The sequence below is a fragment of the Larimichthys crocea genome, chromosome I (genome assembly GCF_000972845.2).
Source record: "Larimichthys crocea isolate SSNF chromosome I, L_crocea_2.0, whole genome shotgun sequence".
Lineage (NCBI taxonomy): Eukaryota > Metazoa > Chordata > Actinopteri > Sciaenidae > Larimichthys > Larimichthys crocea.
In genome coordinates, this window is record NC_040011.1 from 6,718,383 (window position 1) to 6,738,752 (window position 20,370).

At 39.6% G+C, this 20,370-nt stretch overlaps 1 protein-coding gene across 2 annotated transcripts in view; it reads right to left on the reverse strand.

Annotated features, from left to right (window-relative positions):
* The window catches only part of slc39a10 (solute carrier family 39 member 10), a 28,971-nt gene extending 10,693 nt beyond the window's left edge, over nucleotides 1-18,278 (reverse strand). Inside the window, exons 1-4 of one of the 2 annotated variants that reach the window (XM_027277845.1) lie at nucleotides 18,063-18,277; nucleotides 8,995-9,074; nucleotides 5,121-6,308; nucleotides 4,301-4,478 (exon numbers count right to left, since the gene is read on the reverse strand). In XM_027277845.1, the coding sequence (XP_027133646.1) occupies nucleotides 4,301-4,478; nucleotides 5,121-6,287 (1,345 nt within the window). In that variant the 5' untranslated portion in view covers nucleotides 6,288-6,308; nucleotides 8,995-9,074; nucleotides 18,063-18,277. Of the gene's footprint in view, nucleotides 1-4,300; nucleotides 4,479-5,120; nucleotides 6,309-8,994; nucleotides 9,075-18,062 lie in introns of both variants that reach the window. The other variant, XM_027277848.1, reaches the window with a different exon arrangement.
* Between the last annotated feature and the right edge of the window lie 2,092 nt (nucleotides 18,279-20,370).

Below are 20,370 nucleotides of genomic sequence, written 5' to 3' on the forward strand. Positions count from 1 at the left end.
GGGTGTTGCTTTGGCTCTCCTAATTGGCACAGTGCAAAAAAAAAAGAAAAAAGAGTGGGGCAAGGGGACCAGAAAGAAACCAACTGCACATTCTCCGTGCTCCCCCATGGATGCCGGCAGGAGGTAAATGAGAGGTAGCTCCGTGGCGTGTGGTGATGCCTATGGTTGAGTCTTGGTGTACCGTTACAGACAATCTAGCGGCTCTAGTTTTCCACTAATGAGCAGCCTTCTTGCCCTTTTGACTTGTTCGTGCAGTCCTCCCCGTCATCATTACCATTTTTATGACTGCTTCCAGTGGAGGTGCACTGCTGCCTGAGGCACATGTGATACAGGTGTCTCCTGAGGGGAGTGTATGTTTAATAATTAAAGATTTAGGAGGGCGCTCGGTTAGGGAATTCCTCCAATCTTATGGTTGATCTTAAGCTCCGGTTTCTTTGACAGTATTATTACAAGCTGAAGTTCACAGAAGCAACAATGCCTTTTGCGGTTCAAATATATATATTTTTGGCATAAAAATGGCATTTCTACCTCTAATTAAAAATAAATTCAGGCTGTGCAGAAGCTCTCATGAACCCACACTTGCCATTTTGTCTGTTGTTTACAGTGACAGCTCCCTAACTTCAAGAATACTTTGCATGACTTAAATGGAAAAACTAAAATCCAATTACGCTGCAGGTCTAACACCGAGCGTGAGAGCAAATTAATTTACCAGGTGTAAATGCAGCGTGGTCAGATTGATTATCATGCAGTAATCACAATGCATTTTCATTCCAGGTGTGTTTTATAATGCTACAACTTTACTTTTGCATTACCCACTAATACACACACACAGGGAAATAACACAGAAGAAAAAGCAGCTTTTCTATGGTTTGCTATTTTTCTGTACTCGTCCTGGTTTGATTATAACAAACTTTTATAGCTTTATTTCACGGCCTGTAACTCATTAACTTTAAAACACTGTGATTTTATGATTTGCATTCTCATAAACTAAGAAACACTGAGAGCCCAGAGCAGGGCTTAACATTGACCTTCATTCTTTATAGCTGATCTTTCAGCCTCTTTCTGGGGGTTTTCTTTCTGAATATAATTACTTTGGGGATTTGAAACACAAACTGAAAGAGGAGCCAGAAGAAAGACACTTTTTTTTTTCCTTGACTTAATTGAGATGGGTCTAAGAAAAAGTTTCAAAATTGTCAGCACATAATAGGACTGGTCATTTGCTTCCATGGCAACAACAAGAAAAAAAAATCTAATAACAAAGGCACACATTGGCATAAATACAAAGTATCCAATGCAAATCATGTGGAGCAGTTAGGTTAATGAATGACCCTGATTTGGAGTGTTAATCACATGATGTGCTCTGCTGAGAAGAGCTGGGTGTGATTTGGAAAATTAGCTGCCTATTCATTCAAACATTAACTTTCTCCCAGTGAAAATGCAAAAATGAAATCTCTACCTGGGCGGCCAAAGACACACATGACTTTTACACACTATACTCAGCTCTCTTAATACATTCACTGCCTATCAACGCTCACTGATGGTCATTAGTTATGCATACGCTCACTGGGATTTCTGATTGACGGAAAGAACTAATTAATTAAGGATTATGCTAAACACTTACTGACTCCACAATTACGTCTAAAAAATAATCTTTTCCGCTCATTATATGGCTGATAAACTAGCACAAACCTGCTTTTTAGGCTATGCTGTAGAAAATTCAGTCGTTTAAGAGGCCATTTTCGATCCTGGCTGTTTGATCCACGCTCACATCCAAAGGTGGATGGATTTAACTGCATTTTTAAAAAATGTGGGTTAATACATTTTACCATCTAAGAAAAAGAGTCTGAAAGTAAATAAGCCCGTTTTCACACTGCAGCTATCAGTGTGGCCATGAGTAAGTCATGTAGTTACAGAGCTGCAAACACACACACATAAGATAAGATTATTCATCAATGAATGAATAAGCAGCAAGACGTCCTGCTGGTTCTGTGAAATCCTTCGAGAGGTCTAAATAAAGGTTAAACACACATGATTGTGTGTGTGTGTGTGTGGTTGTGCAAAGAGTTATCAAGATCAAAGAGTGTGGGTATTGACAAACACCTCTCTTATTATGAACTGTGCTACAGTTTTGTGTGACTGTACAACTTGAAAGCTAATTCTCTCACCAAAATGCCTCGGTGTCTGCCGTCATACATTCAAAGCCATTAGATGTTACGCTTTCTTCATCTGCAAAGAAAAGTTAATTAGGCGTTGCTGTTGTAGACGTGCACGACACTTGATGATTAGTCAGACGCAGCATATCCACTTGGTCTCAGAGTCTCAAATTACTTTTAAGAAACTTGCACTGACTTTAAACAGTATGTATTTTAGTTTTAAACTTTTGTCACAGTGTTTAAGTCATGCTCTGGTGAGTGCTCACTGCTGTAAAACTGTCTTATCAATGTACTGAAAATGGGAAGATAGAGCTAACGATGGCTTGCATTCCCAGAGGATTATGGATATAATTCCTGGTTCACTTCAGTGATCATCACATTAAAATATGGCTTGATTATTTCAAATAAATACTCCTGACACTCTTCCCCAAGAGCTTCAGGTTTTACATCCTGATAGCATCACATTTTAAAAACAGAGGTTTCCCCCTGATAAATGTAGCTTTCCTCAGGCTGATGGCATCACACACAGACAGTAACTTACAGTTGACTTCTTCCACTTCCATAGACTATGTTAGGCTGATTGTTATGTAAATTAATCTACTCAACATTTCAATCATATCTTATCTTCTCAGGGCTCACAGTCATAATGATAGTACTGTATTCTTATTATTGCTATGAAACAATGATCTACTGAACAAGCATGCTGGCCGGATCCAAACGTGTTTATACAACAACCTCCATGGCTGAGAAATGAAGCCCATGCGGCTTCCTTAAACAGACACTTGAGGCTGGCTACAGAACGAATCAATCTCACCGTATTAAAATGTCCAACTTCACAGCAGAAATAAACATGCCTGGTACCAAAAACAGTTTTGGTCTGCTAATTTCTCTGTTCATAACAGCTGTACTGAGGGTGAATTTTATAGAACTCAGCATGGTGGACGCTTTGATTGACAGGTAGGTGCCGTTACAGATTGCTTGTCTGACATGGCCACAGAGATCCTGAGATTCAAAACAGCTGTTCAGAAACCTACGGGTGATGTCACGCATGCGCTGTCCGTTCTTTATACTGTCATTGGTTTATACTGATGGAAGGAAGGTACAAATAAAGTTAAGACTAAATATCTAAGCATTATATTTTTGTTGTTAAGACTATGACGAAAAAATGTGACCATTTTTCATGATGACGACGAGAGGATGCCGAGATAAAAATAGCTCCGTCATCCTAAAAACTATAGCAAACTATGTTTTGTTTGGTTAATGAGACAAGGTGGGACTGAAATGTTAGTGACTGGCTCTTGGACATTCAAAAAGTACAGAATATTTTCCCCCAATAAATAAAAGAAAGCGATGAAGAGGTATATTTTTAAGACCTGCACTCACCTAACCTGTTAAGGGAGCCAAACTGCACCCAACCAGTAAAAACATCAACAATCTGACCCTGACCTGACCCACAAACCACCAACTTTATGTATTACACTAGCACAATTGTCAAGACTCAAGGGGCTGAATCTGCTGCTGGTCCAGAGTGCTCTCTTTTCTTTCCTCGCCCGCCCACAGTACTACAGGAGTAGGAAGATCTTGGCTAAAATGACAGACGTGTTCTTTATTGTGGGAATAGCAGCAAAACAAGGATCCCTTCATTAAAGCCTGTTTCTCTCTCACACACAAACAATGAAAGAAGAGAGAACATTTTGAGATTATGAAGGATAAAAATGATCAAAACTAATATGCATTTTCTGAAATAGCTGCCAAAATTTTGCCGGTTCCAAGCATATGTTAAAAAAAAAAAACAGCCAACATCAGAAGGTGCTTTGCTGCTAAAGACGAGTGAAGTGATTTTAGCATAGTGTTTAAACTGCTGTTTTTTAGTGTATTCTATGAACAACGATAAGGTCATGAGGTCTTACTGCAGAACCACCTAACATGCATATCGAGGCTGTCTTTCTCTGAGCTACAGTACATTGTAAAACTTTTCTTCCAGAAACATTAAAAAAAACATCCTGACAGGCGTAGAGTCGGCCTCACTGAGCTCTTAAGTACTTTAGAATGGCAGTTAGCGGTGCTGACGCCTGCTGAAGTGATTGTTTGTTTCTTTCTACATTTCAGTCAAAATTGACCAGATCAATAAGATACTTGGCTCTTACCGGGACTCACAGGCTGCAAGGCTTCCTGCTCCACATCCATCTGGTGGTAATGGCGGATGCAGACACGACTATCTATCTGGTAGAGCAGGGCAGGACACAGGTATGTGAACTGGCTGGGGGAGATGAGCGAGTCGGGATTCAGGCCGTAGTAGGTGAGGAGCTGAGTGAGGTTCAAACACTGGAGGGAGGAGGAGATGGTTCATTTTGAAGGGAAGAAAGCACTGGCTGTGCAGCAATTGAGATAATAAAAGAAAACTGTCAATATGATTAGAGAAAAATGAATGTGCTCCGTGCATCCTTTGAACATCAAATACTCACATTTTTTCTCTGTTAAAAACAGAAATATTGAAAAGTAGGAAGGAAACAAGCTAAAACGTTTACCTTACTGCCACATTTTAACACCACATGGGGTGTTTGATACTCAAAAAACTGATTTTGTGTCACATGGAGGTACAGTCCAGGATATTTTGACACTTCAATAACAAAATACATTTGAGGGACGTGTCAGAGAGGATCAGAAGGACCAAATGACTAAAGATCATTACTATGGAAACCAAACACATTAAGGATTCAGTAACAAACTTCTCTACATTTCACCACATCTGGTCAGAATAACCAACTAAAGGTTAACATGACAAAGAAAACAGGATAACAACCAGCAAAGACTGCTCAGGTCATCAGAATCTAACATATATCTCAGATGTTTGTTTCTTTTTACCTGTACCAGATAACCACTTCAGCGATTTATATAAATTCTGTTCATATTTCAAAGTTGAAAAAGAGCTTCTTGTGCATCAAAGTGAGTTCAAACACGTCGTACCTCCTCGTGCTGATGAGACAATCCTCCTGGATGGCCAGACAAGGCATTTGCCGGTAAAGTGGTGGAGGCAGGTTCTCCTGGTGCTTCTCTCTTGTCTTTATGAGAATGACCGTGACCGTGATCGTGACCGTGATCGTGACTGTGACCATGGCTGTGATGGTGATTGTTGTGTTCGGACTGATGGTCACCTTCATCAGACAGAGGTGTGGGAGGAGAAGGGGTTTTGTTTTGCCCTCTCTGTCCTCTGACTCTGGCTGGCTTTTTCGGCTTCTTGGGCCGGCTTTCTGTGGTGGCAGGAGAGGACTGTGGGACCTGGGACGGCACGGACTGTGGAGAGGGAAGCTGCTCCTGGCTGATGGGGGGAATGTCTGTGCCTGTCTGCACTTCGTGGATGTGATCACTGTTGTTGTGACCACTGTGGTCGTGATCACTGTGGTCATGATCACTGTGGTCGTGATCGTTGTGAGTTTTAGCAGACAGGTCCTCGTGGTTCGAGTGCACCTGTACCTGCTCATGTTTGTGCTCTTTGTCATGTGTGTGATCATGATCATGATCGTGTGCTGCACCATGTCCATGATCATGTTTATGGTCATGTCCTTTAGGTGCACCGCCAGCTGGACTGGCAGCAGTAGTCTGCTGGCTGCACCGTGTGGGAACTTGTTCTGTGTGTGGATGTTGGGAGGCTGGCTTGTGGTGTGGATGACCATGACCATGCTTGTGACCATGGCTATGGCCTTCATTGGTGGATGTATGTGAATGAAGGCCTTCCTGTATATCAACTAGGTCGAGATGAGCTACATGGTCATGGCCCAGATCTTCATGATCAACACCTACCACCTTAACTTCACCCAGACCTAAGCTGAACAGCAGACTCTGAAATCCCTGGAAATCTAGCCGGCCTTTCTGGCCATAGCGCCTGAACAGTTGCTGGATGTAGAAGCGCTGCTCCTCCTCTAGAGAGTGCCCTTGAGGACTCTTGGACTCCCCAGACAGAGTTGCACCTCTCACGTACGGAGCCTCAGAAATCTGCAGGTCGCTGTGGGTGTGGTTGTGGTCGCCTGCACCGGGTTGATGGCTGTGCCCTTCTCCATGGCAGTGGTTGCACTGATGGAAGAGGAAGGTGAGCACACACAGGAAACAGAACTTGGTGTGCACCTGGACTCGCATTGTCCCCTCACTTCTGGTCCCCTTCAAAAAACAAACAGCAAAAGTAACAATTTCAGAGTTTGAATCGCTGACAAGTGACAGTAGAGACTGATAAAAACAGCTTAAGCTACCAGGTAAACATCATTCAGGCTGTGAGTTTATGATCCTGGCTAGTGGTAAATGAAAGCAGGATTTTAGAGGAACGTTTTGGTTGTTTTGGCTCTCGGTCAGTCTGAGAAGCTGTATCTCGCATCTTATCTTCTCATCCAGTTTTAACACTACAATGGCAAAAGACCACAGTGACTGTGTTACTTTTAGATGATTAAAACTGTGATTTCTTATCCACTTTGGTCTTTACATTGGGTGTACAAGTAAAATGTCTGTTTAAGCTTTGCAGTTTGGAATACAGTACATAGAAAATATTGATATCTTCCTGACAGTGATATATATATCTCAATATAACAAACATGTTCAAACAGCACATAATAGAATCAAATTGATGTCCAGTGTACGATATTATGTTCTACTTGATATAAGTTACATGAGAAAAAGGATTTTACTGTGTGAAACAAAACTCATTTAGCCGTTTTAAATTATGTTTCGCCTGGAATCGTTACTTCTTTTTGCAACATAATAACACAACAATTAAATCACCTCATGTTAAATTCAAGAAACAATAATACTGAATTATGGAGCAGCCACCAACTCACGGTAAAAAGAATGAATATTCTCACATTCACTTTTTAAATGAGTTTTAGTTAATGAACTCACAATGATCAATAAACAAAGTGGTAGGTTTTTTTATGCACTGGAAGATTATGAACAGCTGGTATCAGATGAATCAATCCTGGTGTTATTTTATCAGTGACCAATACTGTCCTTAAGCTCGATCGCACCTTCCCTAGCAATGATGCACTGACATCTACAGCCACACATCAAACATACTGAAAATATAACAATCAAACCACCTAAGCTGCTACCTTTAGTTTACCATAACAGATCTAATAACTGAAAGACAGAGCACAATAAACTCTCTGCTGAGAATTGTGTAACAAACTGCTTGTTTTCCCTTTCCTATAAAAAGCCTGAAGCAGCAATATCATTCCAGTCAAATGATCCTCATAAGGTCTCTTACGAAGCCCGTGGGTGGTTGATGTGTGAGGGGTGGGGGGTGGAGAGGAGCAAAGAGAGGTCAGATGAAGAATACTGGATAATGGTAAGATGGCACACAGCAGAGATCAGTCACTCACATACTGACACGCCGGCTTGTTAAAGTTTCTACTAGATTTACAGCAAGCACATCATGAGGGAATAGATTTGTGTTGTTTCAGACTTCAGATACTGGGCTAAATGTTAAAAAACAAAGAAGATGATAGATCCTCCACAAGGTTATATGAAGGCTAGGAACAACACATTGCATAATGTAGATTGTGGGAGCAACAACAACAACAACAACAACAAAAAAGAGCAGAATATAACTTTATAGATTTCTTTCTGGACACAAAAGAGAAACAAAAAAGTGCAAAACAAGAATTCAGAGAGAGGATATATAAAAGAAGTCAGTTAAATAAAGTCACACAAGAGGTTCCTTATATTGGCGATAGGCTTACAATGTGCTGAAACACTCTACCAACGTGAAGTGATCAATCCATCAAAAGTATTCGAATCCCTAACTCTACAGTATTTGTAAACCCACTCAAATATTTCACAGAGAATACAATCCAAAAAGCTCGGCTAAAACAAAGCCCTTGGTTATCATTGTGCAGATGACATCAACAGCTTATCAGCCAATGACTTGTTATATTCTTTCTCCCATATAACAAGATCAAGAACGTGTGAAAAAGTATCATCAGTATTTTTAAGTAAGTCGCGTAATGTGATTTTGTTTTTTGACTTTTCTGAGAAATTTCTGCACAAACCACAGTTTAAATCACGTGGCCCTTTCGACACTTTCAAAAGGCATTAAACAAATCAAACATTAAAAACCAAGCCACATAAAATCAGTTACTTAACACGGACTTCATTTTCAACTATAATTAGCTGTATAAAATCTACAGCGAGGCTACTTACCGCTGTGTGTTCTTGAATGACTGGCGTGTCAAATTTTTTTTGGCTCAGGAGTGAGCGATGGCGTTCTGACTCAAGCTGCAGACGTTAAGTGTGGTTAACAAGCCTACTTCTCAGCGGTCGACAAGACAGTGTTTATAAACATGAGACAGAAGTGACCTATGAACCTCGCGGCAGATAGGTTGGGGCCAAAGCAGGACCTATTTTTAAGAGCACACCCTCTGAGCGCCAACAGAGCTTGCTGTGTTTTCCTGATTAGACTCTTTGTTGTGTCTGTTCTTTGAGGGAAACAAGAGAATCTTTATTTACTATGAGAGTTTTAATTGTGCCTTACACAAACCCCAAACTAAAAAGTAAGCATTACAAATTAATTTCAAGTGTTCACATTTTTTTTGTCTCTAAATTGGGATTATCAGCTTATTTTCTCCAAACGTAACAACTTGATATTCTAATAAATGAAAATTTAAATCGAGTGAGCCGTACAACAACGTAAACTGCAGGTTTGTTTCTATTAAAGGGATCTTAATGCAGGAATCAGTGCATTACCTCAGCTCATTTCCCCGAGTTGTTGTTGATGTAATCACAATTTGTCTCAGCACAACAAGATAAAATAATAATACAAAATAATCCTATCACTGCACCGAGGAACACAATAACTCACCGTAATATGTTTCCTCCTTCTTGGCCCCCAGTCCTGATGCTTCTGTATGAGGGGGGTTTTCAACTCTTCTGAAACGTGCACTAGGAAAATATTAAAGAGGACAGACAAGTTTTTATCTGAAGCAAAGATATCCCACCGACATGGCAAAAAGTTATCTGATGGTGTGCTCATGGTGTTACTATGGTTACTAAAGGGACAGATTTATCAGAAGAAAGAAATTAAGTAAAATTTGTCTCCAGATCACAGCAACTAACTAATATGTATTATTTAATAATATATTATTTACCTAATATATATTCTTATTATTTAATAACTCTCTTCAACTTGTAGTGGAACGTTGGCTCAAAGCCTAAAATCTCAGCATTTGTCAGACTAGTTTGATGTGATTGAACAATATTAAAAACATTTAAATAGGTCTTAAAAGAATAAATGTTTAATCATCGTTGCAGGCTTGTGTGACCTGTCAAACTCTGCTGGCCCCATCAGTGCAGTCATATTAGACACTTTATTTTTCAATGAGGATATTTTGACATGTCACAGGAGGAAGATTCATGAATGGTGTTAAGAACCTGAAGCAGCTAAATGACATCCATTAATTGTATCCTTAAGTCCTGGTTTTGGTCATCTTGGCTCACACTGTCATAACTTAACTGAATACAACGGATCCATGTTAGTTTTTCCTGCTATGACAAGTCAAAAGGTTTCCTGTGAAAGACCTACTGCAGACCACAATGCTTTATTTAAATATGTTAGGAAGACTTCTGAGGCCTGACAATTACAATATCGAGTGAAGGAAAAAACATACACGTGTAAACTAGTCAGTACGTGGACGAACAGGTGGATTTTAGGGATGCACAGCCAATACTAGCATCAATCAACATGGCATTCACTGATATCAGTGACCAATGTTTATCGGTTGCACTGCATCAGTTTTTCACTGGCTAACTGTTGTTAGCTGCGACTCAAATCTTGGATGAGAAGAGAAACAGACTGAGCTGCAACAAGGCACACATGCTTATCTTTGTAGATTTCTGGCATAAAATGGCAAAAAAACAAAATACTGACAAACAAACAAAACAAACAAAAAAAAAAAATCATTGCTATCAGCCCAGAATTTCCCAATCTGTGCATCCCAAGTGCATTCAATAATCAAGAGCCAAGAGGTAGCACAGCAACTGATGCAATCAATACTGAGCTACTGAAGTTAAACCACAACCTATTCAGTTATTCTTTAAAGTAACTCTGACAAGGCGCGTTACATAATATCAAACCTCTTTTAGCCAGTATCCAAAATCATTCAGTGAACTTAAACTTTGACATGTCTTAGTCTTAGTGTGGAGCTCTGCTGAAGTACTGTTATGCAAACAGCTTTAGTAAGCTATTCAACGTTTCACATTAATCGCCTGGATTTTGGTGTACATGTATTAAAAATTGAATCTCTCATATTTCCATTTCTGTACATGTATTAAAAATTGAATCTCTCATATTTCCATTTCATGTAAGTGGCTTTAGTTTGAAAAAAAAAAAAATAAAAGGCTGGAAGGTTTTATTTAAATACTCTTTCTGTGATAACAAAGGCAATGTTTAACTCAAAGAGGGTACTGTACTATAACAACTAAACTCCTTTAGACAGTACTAGTAAAAAAACAACTTAAAGAGTCCATAATGATACATAAACCAATGCATACTAACACTATATATATATATATATATATTTTTCCCCATACATTGTTTAATGCCTCAAATATATTGTCCAGGTTGTTGATGACAACAGGAATCTTGTTATTTCTTTGAAGGGGAAAAAAATTACTTTGGCCCTTAAGCTGCTTCATATGATTCTCACACGGCCATACACATCTCTCTTATCTCAGTATCAAGTTGGCGTCTGCAGAGAAACAGAAAACAGGAAAGAAGCATAAAAAAACTCCTCTGGAATTCAAGAAATGCCGTCAAACGTTTCAAAAACAAAAAATACTCTGATATGGTGTTTCTATTTGTTCCATAATCCAACTCACAACGCAGTCTCAGTCTCATGGCAGAAGATATAATCCACGTTACACTTTCTTTAGTTCTAGAGCTGCAACAATGAATCAATTAAGCAATAAGTTGTGAACTATTAATCTTTAACTATTTCGATAATAGATCAATCATGAGCCACTATTTTATGTGACTATTCTCTGGTTTCTTTGGTCCCCTATGAACTAACTAAATATCTTTGGGTTGTAGACAAAACAAGGCATTTGAGGACATCCCGTTGTGCCTCGGGGAAGCACTGATCAACTTTTCCTGACATTTTATGGACCAAACAACTAATCCATTCATCACGAAGATTATTGACAGACTAATTAATAATGAAAATAACTGTTTGTTGCAGCCCAAATGGTTCTTTACAATATTTGATATTATGTCCAGTAGTGTTTTGAATAATATCCTTAAACAGAGCTTCCCAAAGAACAACAAAACAGTGGTATGATCTTTAAGGTACACAAAAAAAAAAGGTTTCCCCAGGGCTGATTACATTATAAACAACGAAGCTTCCACTTCTTACTCCTACTTCAAAGCAAGGGGAACTATACAACCAAACATTGTACTAAATGAGGCAAACACTATTTGTTCTTGAGTCAGAAGACAAATAAGATGTGCAAACATGAGCAGAAGTTTTTTTTAAGTAAGGCCCGAGGTGCACAAGTGAGGGCAGATGTCAGCTACCACATGGACCCAGCTCACAGCAGATGGTCAGTGGGGATCTTAGAAGAGCACAATTTGCTGTTGTATCATCAAAATTCAGGAAAGTAAAAGACAGACATGAGACACCTGAGTTCAAGTGGCATATCTCTGCAGAGAAATAATAGATTGTCAACTGTTTTCAGCTTACCCATCAGTGCTTCCTAAGCCTTCATTGAACAGTGGAGAGGCTGCACAGTGAGACGTTACCAACACTGGCAGCCAGACTGTGAAATCATTACCGCTTAGCTCAACTGTCCGCAAGGAGACCTAGTGAGGATACACCTCATGTTTACAGACAATTTGCTTTTGTCATTGCATGGACGACCACACCTGCCACTCCTGCAAAACAAACACAGCAATAACAGTCATCATTTGGACGGGTCAAACTAGCAATCCTCTGATCAAGAGTAGCTATTGTGTGCTATATGTGCGGTGGGTCGACTGCAAATTTCCTGACTCAAGCACCTGGCATATTCACAGTGATGAAGAAAGCCTTTTAACAGTCAGCCTGATAACAGCGCTCGTTATAGCAGAGTCAGCACAAGCGGTAGGTGAAGACACACGTTTCAGTCCTAGTTGATCCCAGCACACTTGACCCGAGAGAAGTCAAACACAAATACAATTTACAGCCTCTCCAGCCAGTCTTAATGGTCTGTCTTTATTTGGCTCTGTGATTAAAGCTAATACTTTGTGGTACAAAATTAGACTGTGACCTACTGTGACACATGCATGTTCTAATAAAACCAACGTACACGGGCCAACAACCCCTGAACTCCTTTGTGAGTCAACCAACAACAAATACCACGTCGACATTCAGGTTTTGTAGGCTGAAGCAACTGAGTCATTTCCACAGTGTTGCATCAGGTGCTGTATACAGTCCCGAATTCCTCGAGCTGAATCATGGGAGCTGCAATGCAAAAAAGCAAGAGATCAAACTCGGCAAGACGCAGGTGCATAGCTGATGCTCTGTGGCCTGGAAGCGTGTTCATCACAGTGTGAGAAAGTCTGAAAACCGCACGGCTCGACAAGTAAACGGAACAATCAGCTGAAAGCTACACTGTGCTGATATCAAAGATATAACACCTCAGCAAAACACAGACTGATGCTTACCTTGAGTCACAAATAAGCCAGAAAAGGAAAGGAAGTCACTCCACACCAATACAAAATGTTAACGCAAGCACTAACAGGTAAGTAACAGGTTGAGTGTTTTGAGGCGTTTGAGTCCAGTGACTTAACTAATTTAAACGGAGGAGGGGAGGCACAGGGAGGGCGTGTGTGTTTGAGCAATCAACCACCTGACCAGCTACTCATAGTGTACGACATCCTGCCCATTTTACTATTTATCCTTGATATAAATCAGCAGCTTGAAATGCCCCCCACAGTATTATTGTTTGACCTTGTTTATTAAAACAGTGAAATGCCCTTTGAAAAAACATCCTCACCAAGTTTGCAGAAACATTTTAAGTTTGTCCACCCAATTTCAGCACTGACCTGGACTGACACGTGCTTTATCCTGCAGACTAAGCCTGACTTAAAGTACAGAGGTATGCACTCTGACTAGGTTATCGCCTAAAGGTTAATAGTTCAGGCATTTTGAAGTGAGGTTGTATGAGGTACTCATCTATAGTCAGTGTATTATCTATAGACGATGAGAGCTAAGCACTGCGGTAAACAATGTCAGCACAAAAATGCATGTTAAAAAAGCTAAAAGAGATTTGTTGGCTGCATTTCGATCTCTGTTTGGATCATTAGAAATGTCTTTGATGTTGTAACACAGTGCACGACGCAGCCTGGCTTATGTGGGAAAATGTAGAAGTTCTACGTTGGCGCCAAAGAAATGGCTGTCTGACGGCAAGGCATAGCAGTCAGAATATTCCTAATATAGCAGACATGGTGGGTCTTTTTTATGTAGCCAAAATATATCTTTCAGCTGAAGCTGTCCACAGCGGTGTATGACTCTGCTTCTATGCTGGCATCCATGTCTTATTCTCCAGACTGGGGGTACACTGACTGCTGTCTACTGAATGTAATATAGGGGTGTGCCAAAATATCGATACTAAGATATTTTGCGATATTTCGTCTTGTGGGACACCATACACTGGCACCAAATATCTATATTTAAACAATAAACATACAGGCGCTACAATTTTGATTTACAGTGTCACTACTTCAAGCCTCCACATGAAAACAGCAAACAGCAGAAAAACACGTGAAAGATGCAACGTCAAATTTCAAGTCTAAAGTCTGGGCCCGCTTTTACTATACTGATAATGGAACAACACTTGGTAAAGAGTAAACGCAACTATCTCGCAAAGGTCAAGTACACGGGCAGCACAACGAACATGCATAACCACCTGGTCCGTCATCATCCTGATCTTACCGTGGAGGAGAGGACGGCTAACGATGCCAACGCTTCTGTAAGCCAGCCCACAATCGTTGCACTTTGTTTTACTTGGCTGTTGTTTATGTGAAATTGACTGACAATGTTTTGTAATTCCTGTGAAATGGGTTCAGCGCAGTTAATAAATATTGAATTTCTTTAGTGACACAGATATCGTGATGTATCGTGGACGAAATTTCTTACAATATATCGATTATCGTAGAATCGCTGTATTATGAAATTATCATTATTGTGGGCAAAATATCGTGATAATATCGCATATCGAGGTACCTGGTGATACCCAGCCCTAATGTAATACATTGGCCTTGCATAAGTACCTCATACAATCCCACTTCAAAACACATGAATTATCCTTTTAAATGTTGCTAGGAACAATACATGCAGACACTAAAAATGATCCCTTGTATCAATGCCTGTATAAACAACTGCATTATAAACAGAATGAGTGTGGGAAGGGTGTTGCAGTTTGTAGACATTGTAGCTTTCAAGGTAGGGTTACATAAACAGAAAAACAACCTCTCATGTTGAGGGGAAGATGACGTGAGTCTCTAATCTGGGACTGAGTCTCTAACTTTCCTGTAGCCCATGCCTGATGTGATGTTATTATGTGTCAGTATAATGACATAGTAAAATAAAACAAACATTACATTCGAGGTAGACAGTAATATCAGTGGACAAATTGCCACCAGTTATTTTTAGCTAATTATATTGCAAATGTTGTAAATAATGTTCAGCAACACACAAAAAACACAACCCAAAGTGATTTTAGGGTAAAGTAGGGTTTGTTTTATCACGTTAGTGGTTGAAGTCATATTTGGACTTCAGCTTTGTCCTCAGTGGACATTAAAGGAACCTTGGACTGCATCCTATCCCATATAACAAACAAACATTGGATTGTCTTGGAGTCTGTTTGTTTGTTTAGCCCTAAAATAAACAAAACCAGCCACAAACTATTACAATGTAAAACTGTGTTTTCTGTCCAAATACAGTAAGACTACTTTAGATGTTTAGCAAGCAAAGCTAAGACCCAAGCACAACAACTTTAGGCAACAGCATTCGAGACAGTACTTGCATGGGATGGTGAGTTGGGGAACTTTGGAAATATTCCAAATTGGAACCTCCATGGGAATTATGGAAATGTATTCGGAATTAACTGGAAATTGGTGGTAATTTTATCCAAACATAAATATAAACATTTTGTTTTGTCATAAGCAGGCATCCATGCAAAATACTACAATTAAAATAAGTTTCAACAGATTTATTTGTATGTAGAACCTTTGAGTTTTAATTATTTTATTGAACAATATTATGTACATGAGCTCAAACGTGTGGCTTCAATAGTCTTGTGCTCTGGGCTCCAAAGTGTGGTCCAGGTTCTAGAAATCATCTATGCAGGTGCCACTGCAGTAAGCAGTGTGCTATGTGCATGTGATAAAGGAAGAGCAGATATTCATGCATGAAATCTGGTCGTTTTAGTCAAGATTATACTAAATATATATTTCAAACTATATTTAAGTTCCCCGTTAAGGGACAACCTTCAATTTTGTAAATTCACGGTTTATTCCCATTTATTCCCATTAATTCCCATGGAAGGTTTCCAACTCTGAAAATTCCTGGAATTGGATGCAACCCTACTTGTAATACACAGAATATATCAAACTCATGAGATGACATCTGTGAAGCAGCTGAGTTTCTGTGCTGTTCATAGAAAGGTAGTTTTCAGGAAACCTGCATGAATGTGATTGTGTTTACTACATTACAAAAGCAACACTTGTTCATGTAGGACCTGTAAGCAGTTTAAAATGTACAATGGCACAATAGAGGTCTCTACATAATACCCCCTATGCTACACTTACAGGCTGTAGGCTGCAAATAATAATACATAATAAAGAGGTACTGATATGTAACTGTTGTAAATAAGGTTTTGCAATACAGCTTAACACTTAAAGGGAAACTCCACTTATGTCCCATAAAGTAAAATTCAGGTTACATACACAATGCATAAATTAATTGATCTTTATATGGAGGATTTAAATGTACTGTATACATCAAAGCTAACTGTGTCGGGTGTCTCCACATCACAGACAAGATGTTGACAAAATGTTTTGTAAAGCTTGTTCACATTTTGTAGCCAGTATTGGATAAAAGCCAAGTTTAATTACATCCAATTAGTAATCCATATATTTTTAATTAGTAGTTTTTACATCCAAATGTTGCATCATTTTTAAACAGTGAACAAAACTGAAATGTGAATCCATACCAAGACCTCCTATAGAGGTACATTTATATGATTGTATACAATGGTTTATACGATCACACACACTATCTACATGTGTATACTGTAGACCATGGAGTTGAAAACAACGTGTCTGCATATCATTTCTCTAGTTCTGACAGTTAAAGCTACTAAGCAATATACGTAATTAAAATTGAAATTAGTCCCACCATTACCAGCACTGACACACGAGTGAGTGTTTTATTTCCAAAGATTCTCTTAAGTCAGAGACAAAGGCTGTTATGACCGTACATGGTAGTTTCCAGCTTTCAGCCACGTCACACAGACTTCCTCCGCAGACGCAGCTTACTCAAACAGAGCTTTTAACCATGGCTGAAAGCTGGGTGGATTCACAATTCAGTTCAGAGTTCAGTAATTCAGAATTTTATCAAACAAAGCAATTGTTTAATGTTTTTATGAACGGTGCAACAGGTTGTTTTTCTGAAAAGTCTTAACTCGCGGCTACTTTGTTGATTTTGAGTGACGGAAACACGCGGGGCCTTTATGGATACAAAACCTGTGATATTTTAACACGTGGTTGACAGGATGGTTAGAAACGATAAAATGGTTAATCGCTGCATTGACAGCCACTCACCATGAGCTCAAAGTTTCTGTCTTTTAAAGGAAGTTTCCTTGTCACAGCGGCCATGCGCTTGCTCATGGTGGGAAATGTTGGGTCATTTTAAATAATATTATAAAAAGAGACCTGCTCTATATAACACGTTTCAATAACTTCTGTTACGATTAGATACTATATTAATAAAGTTAATTGAATTAAATCCCTACAAGTGATTAATTAGAACCCCAATTCTGCATGAGCACTTTTAATTGGGGTACTTCAAAGTATAATTTGATGTTAGTACTTTTGAACTATATTTTACACTGCCATACTGCTACTTTTAGTAACCGAGTACTTCTTCTTTTACTGCTTAATACTCACATCAACTCACTGTCACCTCAAAATTTAAGCTCTTAAAACATTTTATACTGAAATGCATATTACAATACATGTATTGAATATTCATCAGGAGGAACGACGACACATAAATGTCACATTAGCACATGACCAACAGGACACGTGCTCTGTCCGCTCAATTAGCGGTTAGGAAAAAAAATAAAATGCAGTTTAATGTGAAATAATATAAAATTTCAAACCCAACTCGGTCACAAGAGTGAGTCTTGCTTTAATAGTAATGAGAGCACGCTTGTTAATGAGACAGGGGGCAGTAACTAGTGTGGGTCCAAAGGGGGGCTGAACAACGTTACTGCACGTGGTGCGCATAAACGCAACGCTGAGCAACAAACTGGTTAAATCATCAACATACAAACTGGTCAACAATATTAAAAAAAATAAAATAAAATAAATAAAAACTACCCGAGGTAAAAGCTCAAAGGCCGGCTCGTCTGTTTTGATAGAGTCGGACAGGCTAGTGCTAACGCTAGCCTGGAAATGAGGCAACATCTCGAGCTAACGTTAGCCAACAGAGAATTAGCTCACAGCGCCATAACTGCCCACAAAGACCAACGGTCACATATGCCGACCGTTGGTCCCCGTAACAAATGTTCACAACAGTGGTTAAATACACATCTACATGTCGTAGCAAACGCTGCCCGGGTCCATGTTGTGGGAGTGAATGATAACAAATGGGGTTTTTATATAGTTACCTCACTCGAGTGCCGTGTGCATCTCCTCTCCGCTCGGTACGAAAAAAAAAAAACTCCCCCGTCTGCTTTACGTTTACGTCAACGCACGAAAGGCGAGTCATTCACCAACGTCACATGCGTCATTTGCGTAGAATCCCGGCAAGAGGCTGACAAGCGGTCTGCGCTCCGTGCGCAGTGCAATGAAGTTTAAGCGCCTCTTTTCCGCCACATTGTGTCTGTCTGTCTGGGCTGTCATATGACAAGCGGCGGAAACGATGACCATTCATGGACACGGCCGACAGCGAACAATGCCGTCACATACACACATTTACACACACCATGTGCGAGTCACACACACACACACACACACACACTGTCAGCACAGCTCGGGGAAATGAAGATGCTGTGATGAGAACTCTGGTCACAGGGTGTCATGCTGTCTGAAAGTAGAGATGCTGTTTTAAACTTTGTATACTGTAGACTTCATTCTCTATATATAGATATCTAAAAACAGACATAGACAATCAAATGAAGGTAAAAAAAAAAAAAAGAAGAATAAGAACTGAAAGTGGGAAAGGAAAGGAAATGAGAAATATGCCGGCTGAAACCAGATGAACCAGATGACTTCTTTGGGCAGTCTACCAAAAGTTTGAACTAACACACATTTTGCTTGTTGTGCAACATGTGAGCAATAGTCATCCCACAGTGTTTACAGGAATTACATCTTTTCACAACACAAGGGAACTGTTTTTATTTTTCGATGTTTGTCACATGAAATATCTTGTTTATATTTTGTATAGTTCTATCTATCGATGATCAATGCAGTCATGTGTGAAGGCAAGACGGTATTAGCATCTGCGTCACATGACCTGGGAAGGTTCTCGGTAATGTGTCTGGGAATGTGGAGGTCTAAATCACCACGGGAGGAGTTTATATTCTGGATTTACACACATAAATTACAACTAGTGTTGGTGTTTCAGAGCTGATTCTTTACACGCATTTACTCATTTCACTTAAAATACAACAGATTTCTTGACACATTTGTTTATTTTCCATGAACCTCTGATGTCAGAGACAAACGCTGTTCGCTTTCAACCATGCCTCACAGTCTTCATCAGCAGACAGAGCTTGCTCACACAGTGCTTTTAAACACAACCGAAAGCTGGCTTCATATTTTTGTCAGATGTACTCCTTGTTTCATGGTTTTACAAAAACAAACCATTGGAAATAATATTTGTCAGCATTTGTGGAGTGTGTGTTTCACTTTAATGCAGAGTTACACAGCACTATCTAAAGTTGGCTAACATTGGCTCTTTTGTTTTACATTGTCTGGCTTAATGGACTTAATGGACACTGTTGCTTTGATGCAGGACAATGGTTTAGTTGTTTTTGTGGAGTACAAAGACAACAAGCAGTATTCACGAACACTGTGGCTGTGTCTGGAATCACTTTCTTGTTCACTCATTCATCACTTCCCATACAGTACACACTGGGGATCCCCTACTTCAAGCAATAACACTTATTTATCATCACTTCATCAACAGTTTGGTTTTTGTGTTCCATACTTTTTGAGGACAGAAGTGCACTACATGGTCATTTGGATACAGTAAAATATATACAAAAACACTGATAACCCTTTCTAGTACGGGTCAAGCGGCAACCTCTGAAGTGAAGCCAGCATGGAAGTGCCAAACACTGCAGTTCCTTGCACGGCCACTTAAGGGTGACGACAAAATGAGTCATTCTCCATAAGCCTCCATGTTAAAATTCCCAATTTCACAGCAGAAATACACATGTTTACAGCCTGGTTCAAAAATAAGTTTTGGTCTCTATAGCTAATTTCCCCATTCATGGCAACTTTTCATAGAACTCACCTGTTCAAATTATATTAAGCCTTAAAGCTATGCATAATTAAGAGCGTAGCCACTTTGATTGACAGATGGGTGCTATTACAGGTGGCTTGTTTGAACATTATATGGAGTGCTCTAAGCAATCCTTCAGGTGATATGCTCTTAATTTTCATGTCTTACCACATTATTCTCTCAGGTAAAGAACAGGCTACAGACCACTGACCTTCACTGTCTGTGTGTACGTGGCTATTTGTGTGCAGGTGAGTGTGAGTCATTTGGATGTTCCAAGTCCACGCACAGCTAATTTCTGTCGGCCTTGCACCACCTGGGTCCACTTTCCCAGCTCCTCCCCACTGCAGGTTTCCCCTCTCATGTTGGCTGTCTCTCCTGAACACAGAGAGATTAATATCAAGTGATTGGCAGCCATGTTCTCACTTAGCACTCCAGTCATGGTGCCCCAGGGTCTCTGCCAGTCGTAA